Source organism: Oncorhynchus gorbuscha, linkage group LG01 (genome assembly GCF_021184085.1).
Source record: "Oncorhynchus gorbuscha isolate QuinsamMale2020 ecotype Even-year linkage group LG01, OgorEven_v1.0, whole genome shotgun sequence".
Lineage (NCBI taxonomy): Eukaryota > Metazoa > Chordata > Actinopteri > Salmoniformes > Salmonidae > Oncorhynchus > Oncorhynchus gorbuscha.
The window spans coordinates 76,370,544-76,391,428 of NC_060173.1; the positions used below are offsets into that span (position 1 = coordinate 76,370,544).

At 47.8% G+C, this 20,885-nt stretch overlaps 1 protein-coding gene across 2 annotated transcripts in view; it reads right to left on the reverse strand.

Annotated features, from left to right (window-relative positions):
- Positions 1 to 8,979: 8,979 nt before the first annotated feature.
- Positions 8,980 to 20,885, reverse strand: part of LOC124017328 (coiled-coil domain-containing protein 148-like) — a 47,984-nt gene continuing 36,078 nt past the window's right edge. Inside the window, exons 11-15 of one of the 2 annotated variants that reach the window (XM_046332617.1) lie at positions 12,096 to 12,236; positions 11,147 to 11,265; positions 10,492 to 10,609; positions 10,120 to 10,263; positions 8,980 to 9,321 (exon numbers count right to left, since the gene is read on the reverse strand). In XM_046332617.1, coding sequence (XP_046188573.1) covers positions 9,160 to 9,321; positions 10,120 to 10,263; positions 10,492 to 10,609; positions 11,147 to 11,265; positions 12,096 to 12,236 — 684 coding nt within the window. In that variant the 3' untranslated portion in view covers positions 8,980 to 9,159. Of the gene's footprint in view, positions 9,322 to 10,119; positions 10,292 to 10,491; positions 10,610 to 11,146; positions 11,266 to 12,095; positions 12,237 to 20,885 lie in introns of those variants that run through there. The other variant, XM_046332639.1, reaches the window with a different exon arrangement.

The following is a 20,885-nucleotide window of genomic DNA, read 5'->3' on the forward strand; positions in this document are numbered from 1 at the left end:
TTACAGTTGGGGATGCAGGAAATATCGGTGAGCATATCGGAATCGGACAATATTATCTAAAAATGCCAACATCGGCATCGTCCCGATGCCTAGTTTAACGCCGATGTGCAAAAGCGATGTCAAAGCTGAAGTGCATACCTATATAACGTACGGAGATGACCTACATACCTATATAACGTACGGAGATGACCTACATATCTATATAACGTACGGAGATGACCTACATACCTATATAACGTACGGAGATGACCTACATACCTATATAACGTACGGAGATGACCTACATACCTATATAACGTACGGAGATGACCTACATACCTATATAACGTACGGAGATGACCTACATACCTATATAACGTACGGAGATGACCTACATATCTATATAACGTACGGAGATGACCTACATATCTATATAACGTACGGAGATGACCTACATATCTATATAACGTACGGAGATGACCTACATATCTATATAACGTACGGAGATGACCTACATATCTATATAACGTACGGAGATGACCTACATACCTATATAACGTACGGAGATGACCTACATATCTATATAACGTACGGAGATGACCTACATATCTATATAACGTACGGAGATGACCTACATATCTATATAACGTACGGAGATGACCTACATACCTATATAACGTACGGAGATGACCTACATATCTATATAACGTACGGAGATGACCTACATACCTATATAACGTACGGAGATGACCTACATATCTATATAACGTACGGAGATGACCTACATATCTATATAACGTACGGAGATGACCTACATATCTATATAACGTACGGAGATGACCTACATACCTATATAACGTACGGAGATGACCTACATACCTATATAACGTACGGAGATGACCTACATATCTATATAACGTACGGAGATGACCTACATACCTATATAACGTACGGAGATGACCTACATATCTATATAACGTACGGAGATGACCTACATACCTATATAACGTACGGAGATGACCTACATACCTATATAACGTACGGAGATGACATATCTACGGAGATGATCATACCTATATAACGTACGGAGATGACCTACATACCTATATAACGTACGGAGATGACCTACATACCTATATAACGTACGGAGATGACCTACATACCTATATAACGTACGGAGATGACCTACATACCTATATAACGTACGGAGATGACCTACATACCTATATAACGTACGGAGATGACCTACATACCTATATAACGTATGGAGATGACCTACATACCTATATAACGTACGGAGATGACCTACATACCTATATAACGTACGGAGATGACCTACATACCTATATAATGTACGGAGATGACCTACATATCTATATAACGTACGTAGATGACCTACATATCTATATAACGTACGTAGAGGATGTAATGACGGCACGAAAAATACAGCGCTACACAGAACAAAAGCAGAAAAATACTAAGCACATACTTCCAAGTCGAGCAGTCATTTGAAAGAGGGACAACTCAGAGGCAAAATCCAATAACGGCAAGATAATGGAATTCTTTGCCCTTGACAATCAACCGTCCTCCGTGGTGGATGATGTTGGCTTTCGCCGACTGGCCGAGCCCCGGTACACACTATTTTTCAGATGTTGCCCTACCGGAGTTACACAGTGTTGTTGAAACGTACATCTATGATCCACTTGCTATGGGCGTCACTGCTTTTATCTTCACGACTGACATTTGGACCAGCGATGTCAGCCCCATGGGCATGCTGAGTCTGACGGCACAGTGGGTCGATGAGGATTTCGTACTGAGCAAAGCCGTATTGCATGCTCAAGAATGTTCTGGTTCTCATACCGCTGCTGCCATTTCAATGGCATTTGAGAACATGTTTGAAACTTGGAAACATGAACACACTCCTAGCGCCATTCGAACAACTGCTGGATGGAAAGGTGTAAACGAACACAGTGACAGTGCGCACCGAGGAAGAGAGGCCATGGACAGACAGCTGAAACATCACTGCTTGACATGTGTGATGATATCCTGGTTGAAAATGAAACTGAAAAAATGAACAACAAAACAGCACAGCAAGTAAGTGATAGAAAGAGGTTTTGATGGTTTTACTGGTAATGGGAACATCAAACCAAATTGTATTTGTCACATACACCTGGTTAGCAGATGTTAATGCGAGTGTAGCGAAATGCTTGTGCTTCTAGTTCCGACAGTGGAGTAATATCTAGCAATAATGTCTAACAGTAATATGTATCAAGTAATCTAACAATTCCCCAACAACTACCTAATACACACAAATCTAAAGGGGTGAATGAGAATATGTACATGTAAGTATATGGATGAGCGATGGTGAAGGTGAAATACAGTGTATACATGTGATATGAGTAATGTAAGATATGTAAACATTATTCAAGGGGCATTATTTAGAGTGTATTCTATAAAGTGACTAGTGATCCATTTATTAAAGTGGCCAGTGATTGTGTTTCAATGTAGGCAGCAGCCTCTGAGTTAGTGATTGCTGTTCAGCAGTCTGATGGCCTTGAGATAGAGGCTGTTTTTCAGTCTCCCAGTCCCAGCTTTGATGCACCTGTACTGACCACACCTTCTGGATGGTAGCGGTGTGAACAGGCAAAGGCTCGGGTGGTTGATGTCCTTGATCTTTTGGGCCTTCCTGTGACATCGAGTGCTGTAGGTGTCATGGATGGCGGATAGTTTGCCCCCGGTGATGCTTTGTGCAGACCGCACCACCCTCTGGAGAGCGTTGCGGTTGAGAGCAGTGCAGTTACCGTAGCAGCCTGTGATACAGCCTGACAGGATGTTTTTGATTGTGCATCTGTAAAAGTTTGTCAGGTTTTTGGGTGGCAAGTACAATTTCTTCAGCCTCCTGAAGTTGAAGATGCGTTGTTGTGCCTTCTTCACCACACTGTCTGTGTGAGTGGACCATTTCAGTTTGTCAGTGATGTGTACGCCGAGGAACTTAAAACTTGCTGTCCCTTCAATGTGGATGCTGTTTCCTGATGTCCACGATCATCTCCTTTGTTTTGTTGATGTTGAGTGAGAGTTTTTTCTTCCTGAAACCACACTCCGAGTGCCCTCACCTCCTCTCTGTAGGCTGTCTCGTTGTTGGTAATCAAGCCCACTACTGTTGTGTTGTCTGCAAACATGATGATTGAGTTGGAGGTGTGCATGGCTACACAGTCGTGGGTGAACAAGGAGTACATGAGTGGGCTGAGCACGCACCCTTGTGGGGCCCCAGTGTTGAGGGTCAGTGGAGAGGTTGTTTCCTACCTTCACCACCTGGGGGCGGCCCGTCAGAAAGTCCAGGACCCAATTGCACAGGGCAGGGTTGAGACCCAGGGCCTCCAGCTTGATGATGAGCTTGGAGGGTACTATGGTGTTGAATGCTGAGCTGTAATCAATGAACAGCATTCTTACATAGCTTTTCCTTTTGGACATATGGGTTAGGGCAGTGTGATGGCGATTGCATAGTCTGTGGACTTGTTGGGACGGTACGCAAACTGAAGTGGGTCTAGGGTGGCCGGTAAGGTGGAGGTGTTATGATCCTTGACTAGTCAGTCTTTCAAAGCACTTCATGATGACAGAAGTGAGTGCTACCGGCATTAGTCATTTAGTGCAGTTATCTTTACATTCTCGGGTACAGGAGCAATTGTAGCCATCTTGAAGCATGTGGGATAAGACAGACTGGGATAAGGAGCGATTGAAAATGTCAAGGACTCGGCTAGGGATGCCGTCTGGCCAGCAGCCTTGCGAGGGTTAACACGTTTAAATGTTTTACTCACGTCAGCCATGGAGAGGGTGGGGGCGCAGTCCTTGTTAGCGGGACTCGGCTGTGTCACTGTATTGTCCTCAAATCGGGCAAAGAAGGTGTTTAGTTTGTCTGGAAGCGTGACGTCGGTGTCCGTGACGTGACTGGATTTATTTTTGTAGCCCGTGATTTCCTGTAGATCCTGTCACGTCTCGTGTCTGAGCCGTTGAATTGCGACTCCACCTTGACCCTGTACTGGAATTTTGCTTGTTTGATTGCCTTGCGGAGGGAATAGCTACACTGTTTATATTCAGACATATTCCCAGACTTCTTTCCATGGTTAAATGTGGTGGATTGCACTTTCAGTTTTGCGCGAATGCTGCCATCCATCCACGGTTTCTGGTTAGGGTAGGGTTTAATAGTCACAGTGGGTACAATATCTCCAACGCACTTCTTTATAAACGCACTCACCGAGTCAGCGTATAGGTCAATGTTGTTCTCTGAGGCTGACTGGAACATATTCCAGTCCGCATGATCAAAACAATCTTGAAGCCTGGCTTCCGATTGATCGGACCAGCGTTGAATGGTTCTCGTCACCGGTACTGTTTGAGTTTCTGCCTATAAGACGAAAGGAGCCAGATGGCATTGTGGTCGGATTTGCCGACCATACGTAAATGCCAACAAAATAACTTTTTGGTCAGTGTGATGTGTGGTGTGGTGTGTGTGTGTAACCTTTATTTAACTAGGCAAGTCAGTTAAGAACACATTTGTATTTACAATGACGGCCTACCCCGGCCAAACCCAGACGACGCTGGGCCAATTGTGCGCCACCCTATGGAACACCCAATCACAGCCGGATGTGATACAGCCTGGATTCAAACCAGGTGTGGTAGTGACGCCTCTTGCACTAAGATGCTGTGCCTCAGACCTCTGTGTATATGTGTGTGTGTGTGTGTGTGTGTGTAACTATTTAACTGTACTAGATGTTTAAAAGGCCGCAATTTTTTAAATTATCGGTTATTGGTATATGTATCGGGGTTTTTTGGCAAGGAAAATATTGGATATCGGTATCAGCCAAAACTGTAATACATACATACATACAGTGGGGCAAAAAAGTATTTAGTCAGCCACCAATTGTGCAAGTTCTCACACTTAAAAAGACGAGAGAGGCCTGTAATAGGTACACTTCAACTATGACAGACAAAATGAGGAAAAAAAATCCAGAAAATCACATTGTAGGATTTTTAATGAATTTATTTGCAAATGATGGTGGAAAATACATATTTGGTCACCTACAAACAAGCAAGATTTCTGTCTCTCACAGACCTGTAACTTCTTCTTTAAGAGGCTCCTCTGTCCTCCAATCGTTACCTGTATTAATGGCACCTGTTTGAACTTGTTATCAGTATAAAAGACACCTGTCCACAACCTCAAACAGTCACACTCCAAACTCCACTATGGCCAAGACCAAAGAGCTGTCAAAGGACACCAGAAACAAAATTGTAGACCTGCACCAGGCTGGGAAGACTGAATCTGTAATAGGTAAGCTGCTTGGTTTGAAGAAATCAACTGTGGGAGCAATTATTAGGAAATGGAAGACATACAAGACCACTGATAATCTCCCTCGATCTGGGGCTCCACGCAAGATCTCACCCCGTGGGGTCAAAATGATCACAAGAACGGTGAGCAAAAATCCCAGAACCACACGGGGGGACCTAGTGAATGACCTGCAGAGCTGGGACCAAAGTAACAAAGCCTACCATCAGCAAGGGCATTGAATATGAAACGTGGCTGGGTCTTTCAGCATGACAATGATCCCAAACACACCGCCCGGGCAACGAAGGAGTGGCTTCGTAAGAAGCATTTCAAGGTCCTGGAGTGGCCTAGCCAGTCTCCAGATCTCAACCCCATAGAAAATCTTTGGAGGGAGTTAAATGTCTGTGTTGCCCAGCAACAGCCCCATCACTGCTCTAGAGGAGATCTGCATAGAGGAATGGACCAAAATACCAGCAACAGTGTGTGAATATCTTATGAAAACTTACAGAAAATGTTTGACCTCTGTCATTGCCATCAAAGGGTATATAACAAAGTATTGAGATAAACTTTTGTTATTGACCAAATACTTATTTTCCACCATAATTTGCAAATAAATTCATTAAAAATCCTACAATGTGATTTTCTGGATTTTTTTTCTCATTTTGTCTGTCATAGTTGAAGTGTACCTATGATGAAAATTACAGGACTCTCATCTTTTTAAGTGGGAGAACTTGCACAATTGGTGGCTGACTAAATACTTTTTTGCCCCACTGTAGATACATGCACACACACACACACACACACACACACACACACACACACACACACACACACACACACACACACTGAAATGCTTACTTACAAGCCCTTAACCAACAATGCAGTTTTAAGGTAAAAATGGTTAAGAAATCAAAATAATTAAAGAGCAGCAGTAAAATAACTATAGCGAGACTATTTCCAGGGTGTACCGGTACAGAGTCAATGGGCAGGGCACAGGTTAGTCGAGGTAATTGAGTTAGTGACTATGCATAGATAATAACCAGAGTAGCAGCAGCGTAAAAGAGGGGTGGGGGGGACAATGCAAATAGTCCGGGTAGCCATTTGATTAGCTGTTCAGGAGTATTATAACTTGGGGGAAGAAGCTGTTATGAAGCCTTTTGGACCTAGACTTGGCGCTCCGGTACCGCTTGCCACGTGGTAGCAGAGAGAACAGACTATGAATAGGGTGGCTGGAGTCTTCGACCATTTTTAGGACCTTTGTCTGACACCGCCTGGTATAGAGGTCCTGGATGGCAGGAAGCTTGACCTCAGTGATGTACTGGGCCGTACGCACTAACCTCTGTAGTGACAGAGGCCGAGCAGTTGCCATACCAGGCGGTGATTCAACCATTCAGGATGCTCTTGATGGTGCAGCTGTAGAACATTTTGAGGATCTGAGGACCCATGCCAAATATGTTCAATCTCCTGAGGGGGAATAGGTTTTGTCATGCCCTCTTCATGACTGTCTTGGTGTGCTTGGGCCATGATAGTTTGTTGCTGATGTGGACACCAAGCAACTTGAAGCTCTCAACCTGCTCCATTACAGCCCTGTCGATGAGAATGGGAGCATGCTCAGTCCTCCTTTTCCTGTAGTCCACAATCATCTCCTTTGTCTTGATCACGTTGAGGGAGAGGTTGTTATCTGTCTCTCCCTATAGGCTGTTTCATCGTTGTCGGTGATAAGGCCTACCACTCATCGGCAAACTTAATGATGGAGTCGTGCCTGGCCGTGCAGTCATGGATGAACAAGGAGTACAGGAAGGGACTGAGCACGTACCCCTGAGGTGCCCCCGTGTTGAGGATCAGCGTGGCAGATGTGTTGTTACCTACCCTTACCACCTGGGGGCGGCCTGTCAGGAAGTCCACAATCCAGTTGCAGAGGGAGGTGTTTAGTCCCAAGGTCCTTAGCTTAGTGATGAGCTTTGTGGGCACTATGGTGTTGAACTCTGAGCTGTAGTGAATGAATCGCATTCTCACGTAGGTGTTCCTTTTGTCCAAGTGTGAAAGGGCAGTGTGGAGTGCAATAGACATTGCATCATCTGTGGATCTGTTAGGGTGGTATGCAAATTGGATTGGGTCTAGTATTTCTGGTATAATGGTGTTGATGTGAGCCATGACCAGCCTTTCAAAGCACTTCATGGCTACAGACATGAGTGCTACGAGTCGGTAGTCATTTAGGCAGGTTACCTTAGAGTTCTTGGGCACAGGGACTATGGTGGTCTGCTTGAAACATGTTGGTATTACAGACTCAGTCAGGGACTGGTTGAAAATGTCAGTGAAGACACTTGCGCATGCTCGGAGTACACGTCCTGGTAATCCATCTGGTCCTGCGGCCTTCTGAATGTTGACCTGTTTAAAGGTTTTACTCACATCGGCTATGGAGAGCGTGATCACACAGTCGTCCGGAACAGCTGATGCTCTCATGCATGCTTCAGTGTTGCTTGCCTCGAAGCGAGCATATGAATAATTTAGCTAATCTGGTAGGCTCGTGTCAATGGGCAGCTCTCGGCTGTGCTTCCCTTTGTAGTCTGTAATAGTTTACAAGCCCTGCCACATCCGACGAGCATCGGAGCCAGTGTAGTACGATTCAGTCTTAGTCCTGTATTAACACTTTGACTGTGATGGTTTGTCTGAGGGCATAGTGGGATTTCTTATAAACGTCTGGGTTATATCCCGCTCCTTGAAAGAAGTAGCTCCACCCTTTAGCTCAGTGTGGATGTTGCCTGTAATCCATGGATTCTGGTTGGGGTATGTATGTACGGTCACTGTGGGCACGACATCATCGATGTACTTATTGATGAAGCCAGTGACGGATGTGGTGTCCTCAATGCCATCGGAAGAATCCCAGAACATATTCCAGTCTGTGCTATTAAAACAGTCCTGTAGCTTAGCATCTGCATCATCTGACCACTTCTTTATTGACTGAGTCACTGGTGCTTCCTGCTTTAGTTTTTGGCTTGTATCCAGAAATCAGGAGGATAGAAATAAGGTCAGATTTGTCAAATGGAGGGTGAGGGAGAGCTTTGGGTGGTGGACCATTCTTGATACACACGGGAAACTGTTGAGTGTGAAAAGCCCAGCAGCATTGCAGTTCTTGACACAAACCAGTGCGCCTGGCACCTACTACCATACCCCGTTCAAAGGTACTTAATGCTTTTGTCTTGCCCATTCAGCCTCTAAATAGCACACATACACAATCCATGTCTCAATTATCTCAAGGCTTAAAAATCCTTCTTTAACCTGTCCCTTCCCCTTCATCTACACCGATTGAAGTGGATTTAACAAGTGACATCAATAAGGGATCATAGCTTTCACCTCGATTCACCTGGTCAGCCTGTGTCATGCAAAGAGCAGGTAATCCTAATGTTTGTACACTCAGTGTATGTTACAGAGTCAAATGAGCAACTACAGGTATATACAGCTAAATACCATTCATGACAGGTTTCTCATAATGACAGGCAGTTGTTATCTAACGTCACAGTGGCACGAAACGCAGACATTCTGTGTTAAATGAAGTATCAGATACTGACAGATAGCAAAGGGAGGCGTATGAGGAATACTGCGAGGAATATGTTAGAAGTTGAGCCAATATGGTCTGTATTGACAATCACAGAAGTAGCTCAAAGAAGACACTGACAAATCTGTGGACAAATATCGCTTTTTTTTAATCTATATCACCTGTACCTGTAGCCAGTTTCCAAGATGTTTAAAAAAACAATTCAACTTCACATCAATAAAAACATGCTCTGTCGCTGGCCTGGGAAAAGGCTATTTATATTATGACTTATTCGGGACACCTGGTTAGCAATTTTGATTGAAAAGGGCTAAACACTCTTTGTGGAAGACTTGAATCCTGTGGAGTCAGTGTCCCGTCGAGGTGGTCTGGGTGGCTGGACTACAGAGAGAACCTCCTTCGCATACAGTGTGTCGTGGAGTCCTGCTGCCCGGAGGGCCAGTTCAATCCTCACTCTCGGATCAGACACAATCTGGAAACCAAGATTGAGGAAGAGGAAATGATAATAGGGATCTGGTCAAAAGGAGTGCACTATATTGGGAATACGGTGCCATTTGGGACGTGCTGTTGTAAGGTCCAAAAGGCATAAAGAAAATAGATAAGGACGATACAGTCACACCCTTGTTCATACATTTTTATGATATTTTGCAATTCTAGTCAAACATGTTTTCATATGTTTCCAAACATTCCTCAGTTAAACCAAGGTGATTTAGTCATCGATCACGTTTTCAATTGGAGGAGATGATCTAACCGTCACTGGCCTGATAATGCAATAGATTGCAGGTTAAAAAAAACAGTGTGCTTTCCTGTGGAGTCGTGACACAATGTACCAGACAGATGTACTGTATGTAACTTCACCCACAGGCCTCGAGGGGATTCTGTTTAAAGGTCTGTCTGCATGAGGGTAAGGTTTGTTTACCCAGGTCAAACATTATTGTGAATGATTTTTCTGGGTTTTTGTATGTCAGTGAGTGAGGCAGTAAACACAAAATATTACATTGACACAAAAAGGAGGTTGGTGGGAGAAGCTATAGGAGGACGGGCTCATTGTAATGGCTGGAATGGAATCACTGGAACGGCATCAAACATAAACCACATTTGACCCCGTTCCATTCCAGCCACAATGAGCCCGTCTTCCCACCACCCTCCTTGGACTGACACACGTTAACAACCTTGGGAGCTACTGGAGAGAGCGCAGTGGGTGAAAAGGCAGATTGACGTGTGTTGACTTGAGAGCAGAAAGTAAAGGACAGTGGCAGGCCAGACTCACCTGAGAGTCTGTGTACGTGTTGAGGTGATATAGGGGACGGTGCAACCAAAACTCCTCCTCTCCGCTCTGCTGCATTATCCGGCCTCTCCAGGCCTCCGTATCTCCCATCATCCTCTCTGGGTCTGGCTCTGCCACCACTGCCACCTTAACCGTGTGGGGGATGGAGAAATCACTTGGGAAAAACACCAATTTGATGAAAGCCTAGTCATTTCCTTGTATTTCCCTATCCCACCAGTAAGTGGCAGTGAAGCCTCAAAACCAACGTGGAACAGCAGGGTCAAAAGCGACCACAAATGTTCTCCTCCGTGGCATTTTAAATGTCCGATCCAATAAGGGAAGTGAATGGGAATAAATACTGATAAAGAGATGTACCTGATTTCTCAGGGCCTCCAGACGACTGTCTCTCTCCTCTTCCTCTTTTAGGTGCTGGAGCGCCTGCGCCTCCCTTTCCTGCCTCCGCTGCAGCAGTGCCTCCTCACGAAACTGCACCCTGAGGGCAGGAGGGTACAGAGAGAGGGGAGGGAGAGAAGTGGGCAAGGACTTCAACCCTCAGCCCAGGCAACACCTATCTGTGGTGGCACAGCAGCCCTGCAGGCTGGGAGAGCGTTATGGGCTGCTCGAGAGCTGCTCCTCGGTCTCAGCAGCAGCTACAGTATCTCATGTCCTCAGAGCTCCTCACCCTGGCCTGACTATCTCAACCCTGTCTCTCGTTCTCCTAGCGCTGTTTAAATGCCAGGGACTTGAAAGGGGGCTTGAATGCTAGAGAGGACCGTGGAACTTTTTAGAAAACTAAAAAGAAAACGGCAACTTATCGAATCATATCAGGGGTTCCTAAAATTAGATATTTCAAACTAATTCCTCAATTTGTCATGGAAAAACATAAATGACTCCATGAATGAGTCAGCATTCAAAATAAAGGTGTTTTATGAGCACTGTCCAAATAAGGGAGGCGAACAAAGAACTGCCTGTCAGCCAGGTGTTGAGCTCTCTCCTTGAGGCTAAGCTGCTGCCCATGGTGCATGCTTACCTTTCCTTATCTCTCTTAGCTTGCTCTGCCATGAATCTCCTCAGCTCTGTCAGTCTCTGCTGATCTCTCCTCTCCAGCTCCTCTCTCCTCCTCTGTTTCTCTGCATAGTACTGCTTCACCTAAGATATACAGGGAACGAACGTTCACAAAATAAACCAAAAAGTTTACAGTAATGCCTGGAGCAAGCGAGTGAACACGAGAGAAACTTTAGTGTGATGTCATCGCGTCCTATTGATCGTGACGGTGTGAAATCAGATAAAAAGTAAATCAAATGAATGAGACGATAGTTCATAGTCTGAGAGATGACTGTGTACAAGTATATGTAATCCATTTCAGCCTAAATGGCATCATTAATCAGAGATTCTCCCAGCTTTCCTGTGGTACTGTAGCAGGCCCCAAAGGAGGGGCGCAATCAAACAAGGCTGGCACCAATACACACCCTGGGGCGATACCAAGGGGCAATGAGGGTCAGGGACCACACGCTTCTACATACACGCATGGCCACACACACACACACACACACACACACACACACACACACACACACACACACACACACACACACACACACACACACACACACACACACACACACACACACACACACACACACACACACACACACACACACACACACACACACACACACACACACACACACACCTCATTAAGCTGAATACATAATGAATCAAGCTAATGAAAATCATCATGACACTTTTCCACTTTTCTGACAACCTTATAATAACATATACAGTAATATTATGTTACATATCCGTGGAGTTAAATCACTAAAATGAACTTGGGCCATGCCTACAGTATATTGGATACTAAAATGTTATTATATATTGCCATAGAATCTGAGGAGCAAAGACTCATTTCAAACATAATGTGACTGGGGGCAGTGCAATATGCTGGAGCTTGGCAGGTGTAAGGATTAGGGGGTCTTTACTTTTTCCTTCTGCAGTGACCTCATGGCCGAGTCTCTCTCCTGCTCCCTCCTCAGTCTGTCCTCCTTTTCCTCCTGCTGCCTGCCAGCAATGGCTGCCTCCAATCTGGCAACCTCTTCTTGATGGGCACGCCATTTCTGCAGCTGGACACACACACACAGGAATGTAGGTTAGTGCCAATCAAAGGCTGCCTCTCTGGACCGAATCACGTTGCCAGATGCCCAGGTGGGTACCAGCCCCAGGGTCTGGTGGGAATGAAAAGGGAAAAGAGGTGTTGAAACAGCATCTCACAGCACGTTAGAATACCTCAGGACAGTACCGAGACACAGAAAACCCTGCTCCCACACATTTATGCACTATCCTGCACAACACTTACTTTTACATTTTTAAAATTTTACCCCTTTTTCTCCCCAATTTCGTGGTATCCAATTGTTGTAGTAGCTACTATCTTGTCTCATTGCTACAACTCCCGTTCGGGCTCGGGAGAGACAAAGGTTGAAAGTCATGCGTCCTCCGATACACAACCCAACCAAGCCGCACTGCTTCTTAACACAGCGCGCATCCAACCCGGAAGCCAGCCGCACCAATGTGTCGGGGGAAACACCGTGCACCTGGCCACCTTGGCTAGCACGCATTGTGCCCGGCCCGCCACAGGAGTCGCTGGTGCGCGATGAGACAAGGGCATCCCTACCGACCAAGCCCTCTCTAACCCGGACGACGCTAGGCCAATTGTGCGTCGCCCCACGGACCTCCCAGTCGCGGCCGGTTACGACAGAGCCTGGGCACGAACCCAGGGACTCTGATGGCACAGCTGGCGCTGCAGTACAGCACCCTTAACCACTGCGCCACCCGGGAGGCCCCCACAACACTTACTTAACCAACAACATGTTGCTATAAGCCATTGTCTCACAGCTACACACACTCCAACACACACACTCCACATATGCAATCAGACTCAGTGAAAGTGCGAGCACACACACACACGTGCATGCACACACACACACACACACACACACACACACACACACACACACACACACACACACTCACGCACACACAGACACACACACACACAACAATAGTTGAGGAGTAAGTGACAGGTTGGTTATGCATCAGGGTCCCTGTGGCACGGTGTGCACTGACGTGTTGCAATCCAAACAGGCAGACAGATTTACAGATCCATCAACACAGAGCTTAGGAACCCCCTAAAGAGAGCCAAGCATTATTAACACAGTCTATCACACATTAGCACCAGCATCATCATCAATCCAATCAGCCTGCCTGTCTGCCAGCCTGCCTAAGAGGAACCAACAACTGGCTGCTGTCTGTTTGTTTGGGGGAAGCTTAGAGGAAAGACCCTGCCCTGCCTTAATCAAATGACATCGGTTTTTTTCTCAAATTGCACCCTATTCCATTTAGTGCACTGCTTTTGAGTAGTGCACTATAGAGGATGACAAAGCAAGAAAATGCGTTTCACTGTACTACTGCACGTGACAATAAAACGTGTAACTTGGAATAGGGTGCCATTTGGTACGTAGACTTGGGGATGGATAGATATGGAGGTTTTATGCTTACATTAAGGCCTCTTGTGGGTTTAATAGAAGAGTTATTAGTTATGATGCAAGACAGAGGCTCAACCTCTTAGAGGAAGCATCACCTGTATTTCTCATCAACCACTCACTTTGCATCACTTTTTGACTCAACTTTATTGTCACTCAACTTTGAGATAAAATAGAAGATAATGGCTGTGGGGAAATGTTGGTTGCGGCTCTGTGCATACATAGAAACGCGTAATAAAACATAGACAAGGACATACACAGACAATAAATACAGGTAGAAAAAGTGCATGAGCAATCAATGACTCATCTGTGCACTAAACACATCAGTACACTCTGTCAACTACAACATCAACTGAAGGCCAACCCGTGGCTCCAACATCCAGGAGCCTCACTACCACTGGAACTTCAAGGTTGAAACTATTCAAATCAAATATAACAATTACATCTAATCCTCAGATTGCCTGTAGATCAGAAATGTGGTCATTTGTCTCTCTCTCCAATTTGCCAGGATAGCGTCTAGTCATCCTTGTTGTGGTGAGAGGGAGAGACAGAGAGAGAGTGAAAGTGAGTGAGTGAGTGAGTGGTGAGTGAGTGAGTGAGTGAGTGAGTGAGTGAGTGAGTGAGTGAGTGAAAGAGAGAGAGGAAGTGAGTGAAAGAGAGAAAGAGAGAGAGAGAAAACGAGGGAGAGAGAGAGGAAGTGAGTGAGAGAGAGAGAGGGGAAGTGAGTGAGTGAGTGAGTGAGTGAGTGAGTGAGTGAGTGAGTGAGTGAGTGAGTGAGTGAGTGAGTGAGTGAGTGAGTGAGTGAGTGAGTGAGTGAGTGAGTGAGAGAAAACGAGGGAGAGAGAGGAAGTGAGTGAGAGAGAGGGGAAGTGAGTGAGAGAGAGAGAGAGAGAGAGAGAGAGAGAGAGAGAGAGAGAGAGAGAGAGAGAGAAAATGAGAAAGTGAGTGAGAGATAGAGATACAAAGAGAGAGAGATAAATAGAGTGGAAAAGTGAGTGAGAGGGAGAGAAAGTGAGTGAGAGAGAGAAAAGAGAGCGAAACCAGAGAGGGAGAAAGAGACCAGAGAGAGACCTTAAATTTGATGTTATTGATGAGCAGCCTGTGGATAGGAGGCTGGTGGGAGAAGCTATAGGAGCACGGGCTCATTGTAATTGCTGGAATGGAATACATGGAATGGAATCAAACACATATGCAAATCACGTTAGACACCGTTCCATTTATTCAATTCCAGCCATTACAATGAGCCCTGTCATGGTTCCACCTGTCAGAGGGCGGCAGAGACCATCCTAGAGACATTAACGACTGTTACAACTTCTAGAAGTAGTAGGTGGAGGAGTCAGGCGCAGAGAGCAGGGTAGTTCGATACGTAGATATTTATTTCCAAACAACAGAGTGTCGGTCAACGCCACACACAAGCGCGCATAAAGACAATACGACCGCAGAAACCTACCCACTTCCTGGTTCACTCTCTCCACCTGCCCATTACTCTCGGGTGATAACCAGAGGTCAGGCTGACCGAGACCCCCAGACGTTCCATAAACCCCCTCCAAACACGGGACGTGAACTGGGGACCCCGATCAGATACGATGTCCTCCAGCACCCCGTAGTGCCGGAAGACGTGGGTAAATAGATTATTCGCAGTCTGTAGGGCCGTAGGGAGACCAGGCAATGGGAGGAGACGGCAGAACCAATCCACAACGACCAGAATGGTAGTGTTCCCCTGAGACGGGGGAAGATCAGTAAGAAAGTCCACCGACAGATGAGACCAGGGCCGTTGTGGAACCGGGAGGGGCTGTAGTTTCCCTCTAGGCAGGTGCCTAGGAGCCTTACTCTGGGCGCACCCCGAACAGGAGGAGACATAGAGCCTCACGTCCTTGGCTAAGGCGGGCCAACAGTATTTCCCCCTAAGACCACGCACTGTCCTCGCAATCCCCGGATCACCTGAAAAGGGTAGTGTGTGAGCCCACCGAATCAATTGATCACGGACACCAAACGGCACGTACCTGAGACCGGTAGGACACTGTGAAGGCGTAGGTTCCAACCGCAACACCCGCTCGATGTCCGCGTCCACCTCCCATACCACCGGAGCCACCAGCCTAGAAGCTGGAAGGATGGGAGTAGGATCGATGGACCGGTCCTCAGTGTCATAGAGACGAGACAGCGTGTCGGCCTTAGTGTTGAGGGAACCTGGTCTATAAGAGACCGTAAATCTGAATCGGGTAAAGAACATGGCCCACCTAGCTTGACGAGGATTCAGTCTCCTCGCCACCCGGATATACTCGAGATTGCGGTGGTCAGTCCAGATGAGGAAAGGGTGCTTAGCCCCCTCAAGCCAGTGTCTCCATAGCTAACAACTCCCGGTCCCCCACATTATAGTTCCGCTCCGCCGGACCAGCCTCTTCGAAAATAAAGCGCAGGGGCGGAGCTTCGGTGGCGTGCCCGAGCGCTGTGACAGCACAGCTCCAACCCCAGCCTCGGACGCATCCACCTCCACTATGAACGCTAACAAGAGGTCCAGATGCGCCAACACGGGCGCGTCAGTAAGCAGCGCCTTCAACCAGTTGAAAGCTCCGTCCGCCTCGGCCGACCACCGTAAATGCAATAGGAGCTGCCACTTGGCGAAAACCCTGGATAAACCTCCGGTAGTAATTGGTAAACCCTAAAAACCGCTGCACCTCCTTTACCGTGGTCGGAGTCGGCCAATTACGCACGGTGTTAACGCGGTCACACACCATCACTACCCCAGAGGTGGAAATGCGATAACCCAGGAAGGAAACGGCTCATTTGGAGAACACACATTTCTCAGCCTTGACGTATAAGTCATGCTCCAGCAGTCGCCCAAGTACCTTGCGCACCAGGGAGACATGCGCGGCGCGTGTGGCGGAATAGATCAAGATGTCATCAATGTACACCACCACACCCTGCCCGTGCAGGTCGCTGAGAATCTCATCTACAAAGGATTGAAAGACGGCTGGAGCATTCTTTAACCCATACGGCATGACGAGGTACTCATAGTGGCCTGATGTGGTACTAAACGTGGTTTTCCACTCGTCTCCATCCCGAATACACACCAGATTATACGCGCTCCTGAGGTCCAGTTTTGTGAAAAAACACACTCCGTGGAATGATTCCACCGCCGTATCGATGAGAGGTAGTCGATAACAAAATCCCACTGTGATCGAATTTAGACCTCGATAATCAATGCACGGACACAGTCCTCCCTCCTTTTTTCACAAAAAAGAAACTTGAGGAGACAGGTGACATGGAGGGAATGTACCCCTGTCTCAGAGATTCCGTGATATATGTATCCATAGCCAACGTCTCCTCCTGTGACAATGGGTACACGTGACTCCTGGGATGTGCAGCGTTCTCCTGGAGGTTTATCACGCAATCCCTCGTCGATGGGGTGGTAATTTGGTCGCCTTTTTTTTTACAAAAAGCATATTCTGAGGGAATGCGCACAGTGGAAACCTGGTCTGGACTCTCCACCGACGTGGCACCGATGGAAACTACTATACACTCCTCTGACCACCCCTGAAGAGCCCCCTGTCTCCAGGAAATGAGGGGATTGTGAATAGCCAGCCAGGGAACCCCCAACACCACTGGAAACGCAGGTGAATCGATAAGGTAGAAACGGATCCGCTCCCTATGATCCCCTTGCGTTACCATGTCCAGCGGAACCGCGGCCTCCCTGACCAGCCCTGACCCTAACGGTCGGCTATCTAAGGAGTGCACGGGAAAGGTGGGTCTATCGGCACCAACGGAATCCCCAACCTACGGGCGAGTCCGCGATCGATAAAAACTCCCAGCTGCGCATGAATCGACTAGCACCTTATGCTGGAGAGAGGGACCAAGAGGGAGCTCTGGGTGAGTTTGGTGCCTACTCACCTGAGGTGGCCGAGAAGTGTTCCGCCTGCCATCTCGACTCCCAGATGGACTCCTCCAGCACTGGTCCGAAGTGTGTCCTCGCCACCCGCAGTAGGTGCAGGAGGAGCCTCCTCCTCCAGTCCCCCTTGATGCAGCTGTGGAGAGTGTGGTGTCCCGACAAGCTATCTCCCTGCGGACGTCGTCCCGGAGGCTGCACCGGTAGTGGACCATCAGGATCCTGTCATTCCACCCCGCACCAGCGGTCAAGGTCCGGAACTCCAAGGCGAAGTCTTGCGCGCACCTCGTCTCCTGTCTTAGGAGAAACAATCGCTCACCTACCGCTCGGCCCTCAGGAGGGTGGTCGAACACGGCCTGAAAACTGCGGGTGAACTCCGGGTAGTGGTCCCGAGCAGAGTCTGGGCCGTTCCAGACAGCGTTGGCCCATTCTAGGGCTCTACCCGTCAAGCAGGAGACGAGGAGGCTCACACTCTCTTCACCCGAGGGAGTCGGACAAACGGTAGCCAGGTAGAGCTCAAGCTGGAGCAAAAATCCCTGGCACCCAGCCGCCGCTCCATCCTACTCCCTTGGGGGCGCGAGACGCAACACACTGGGACCAGACGCCGCCGGAGGAGGAGTGGGTTGCGTCGTCTGTGGGGGAGCTGTGGTGGATGTCGGGAGACCACTCCTCTCCCATCGCTCCGTCCTCTCCATCATCAGGTCCATCGCTGAACCGATCAGATGGAGGACGGCTGTGTGATGGAGGACGCGCTCCTCCATTGATGGAAGAGGGGTGGTCGCTGCTCCTGCTGACTCCATAGATGGTGCAGGCTTCTGTTACAACTTCTAGAAGTAGTGGGTGGGGGAGTCAGGCGCAGAGAGCAGGGTAGTTCGATACGTGGATATTTATTTCCAAACAACAGAGTGTCGGTCAATGCCACACACAAGGGGGCATAAAGACCCAGTCCAAACAAACAGAACGAAACTGTTCGGAAAATAGAATCCACAAAATATACACACACCAATAACAGAAAAACAAGCCCGCACAAAAGCCGGCGGGCCTACCGGGTTTAAATAGCCCAAAACAAAAACAAGACACAGGTGAAACTAATCAAACAACACTAAATGAAACAGAAAAGGGGATCGGTGGCAGCTAGTAGGCCGATAACGACGACCGCCGAGCGCTGGCCAAACAGGAAGAGGCACCATCTTCGGCGGGATTCGTGACAACGACACTCAGATGTGTCCTATTTACCCATTATGATTTCCCTGTTAAAAGAGATGTGTTTTCTGTTGTCCTTTGCTGAAGCTTGAATAATGTGCCATGTGCGTTTGTCTCCTGAGTGAGTTTACGAGACTTCGTTTTTGTTGTTGTCCCAGGTGGCCATCATACTGCTCCGGGAGGCCTAGACGACATCCTGATCTTCTCCAAGACCCTTCCGGAACACATCCTGCATGCCCGCCAAGAACGCAACTACGATGTAGGCAACCCGGGAGCTCTTGGCAGTCAAGTGGGCCCTTGCGGGGTGGAAACACTGGTTAGAGGGGGCACCTCATTCTTTTGTGATCTGGATGGACCATAAGAACTTGGTCTCCATTCAAGAAGCCAGGAGGTTGAACGTTCGCCAGGCTAGGTGGAATCTGTTTTTTAATTTGATTAAACTTCACTCTAGCCTATTACCCGGGATCCAAGAATCAGAAAGCAGATGCCCTGGCCCGCCAACACGATGTCTCTAACAAGGAGAGGGAGTCCGAGCCCATCATCCCCAGCTCCCGCATTGTGGCTCCCGTGTTATGGAGTATAGAGACCACTGTACGACAAGCCCAGACCAGAGAACCTGACCCCAGCGGGTGTCCCACTAACAGACTTTATGTTCCGCAATCGGCCCGCTCTCGAGTACTACAATGGGGACACTCCTCTGAATTAACTGAGAATCCAGGGGTTAATCGGACCACTGGAGTTCCTGAGGCAGAAATTGTGGTGGCCCAACATGATTGAGGACGTGAGCAAGTCGTCATGACAGCGACCAGCTGGGATGCTCCAACTAGTCGGCCCTGGTCCCACCTGTCTTCGTGAGTCGGTGAGTCACTCCTCTGGGTTCCACCCACAGTCGAATGGGCAAACGGAGCGGGCCAACCAGGAGCTGGAGAAGTTCCTCCGCTCTTTTGTCTCCACCCAGGCCAGCAACTGGAGCAAGTTCCTCGCCTGGGCAGAGTATGCTCCCAACACACTGCCGAACTCGCCGTTCGATTGTCAGGTCGAGTCCCCCCCCCGATCAAGAGGCGGACGTGCGGACGTGCCATCAGCCGAGGCGTTCATTCGACGATGTCGCCGCACCTGGATCAGAGTGCGATCACTCTTACTCCGCTCATCTGCCCGAAACCAACACCAGGCAAACTGTCAACGAAGGCCTCTTTGGCTCCTCCAACCGGGTCAACGAGTGTGGCTGTCCCTTTATGATCTTCCCTCAAAGGTGGTCTCGCGGGCCTCCCAGGTGATGCAGTGGCCCCCTGTGCCAGTCGGCCTACACTGTCCGATGTCTGTTGGAGGCTCGTCGGATCCAAAACACCCTCACTGGACTGGGAGGGCTACGGCCCCGAGGAACAGGCGTGGGTGCCCGGGACATCCTGGATCCGGGACTTGTTCGGGATTTCAACCAACAACGTGGTGGTCGCCCTGGCTCCACGGCTGGAGCCACTCCTGGAAAATGGGGGGGATACTGTCATTGTTCCACCTGTCACCAGAAGGTGGCAAAGACCGCCCTAGAGACATTAACTTCTTGAGTGTAGGGGGCAGGATTTTAGTTTTTGGCTAAAAAAACATACCCATTTTAAACTGCCTATTTCTCAGGCCCAGAAACTAGAATATGCATATAATTGTCAGATTAGGATAGAAAACACTCTAAAGTTTCTAAAACTGTCAAAATATTGTCTGTATAACAGAACTGATATTGCAGGCGAAAACCTGAGGAAAATCCAACAAGGAAGTGCTTTTTTTCCTGAAAGCTCTCTGTTCCATTGGATGCCTTGCCTCCATTTAAAGGGGTATCAACCATATTCCCTTTCCTATGGCTTCCTCAAGGTGTCAACAGTCTTTAGACAGTTTCAGGCTTTTATTTTGAAAAATTAGCCAGAAAGATCACATCGCGTCAGTGAATAGCTGGGTGTTCGCAGAGTTTTGCTTGCGCAACAGAGTGGGTTAGCCATTGTCTCTCCCTCTCCTATTGAAAAAGCTACAGTCCCGGTTGATATATTATCGATTATATATTTTTATAACAACCTGAGGATTGATTATAAAAAACTTTTGACATGTTTCTGTGCACATTACGGATACTATTTGGAATTTTCGTCTGCGATGTCGTGACCGCT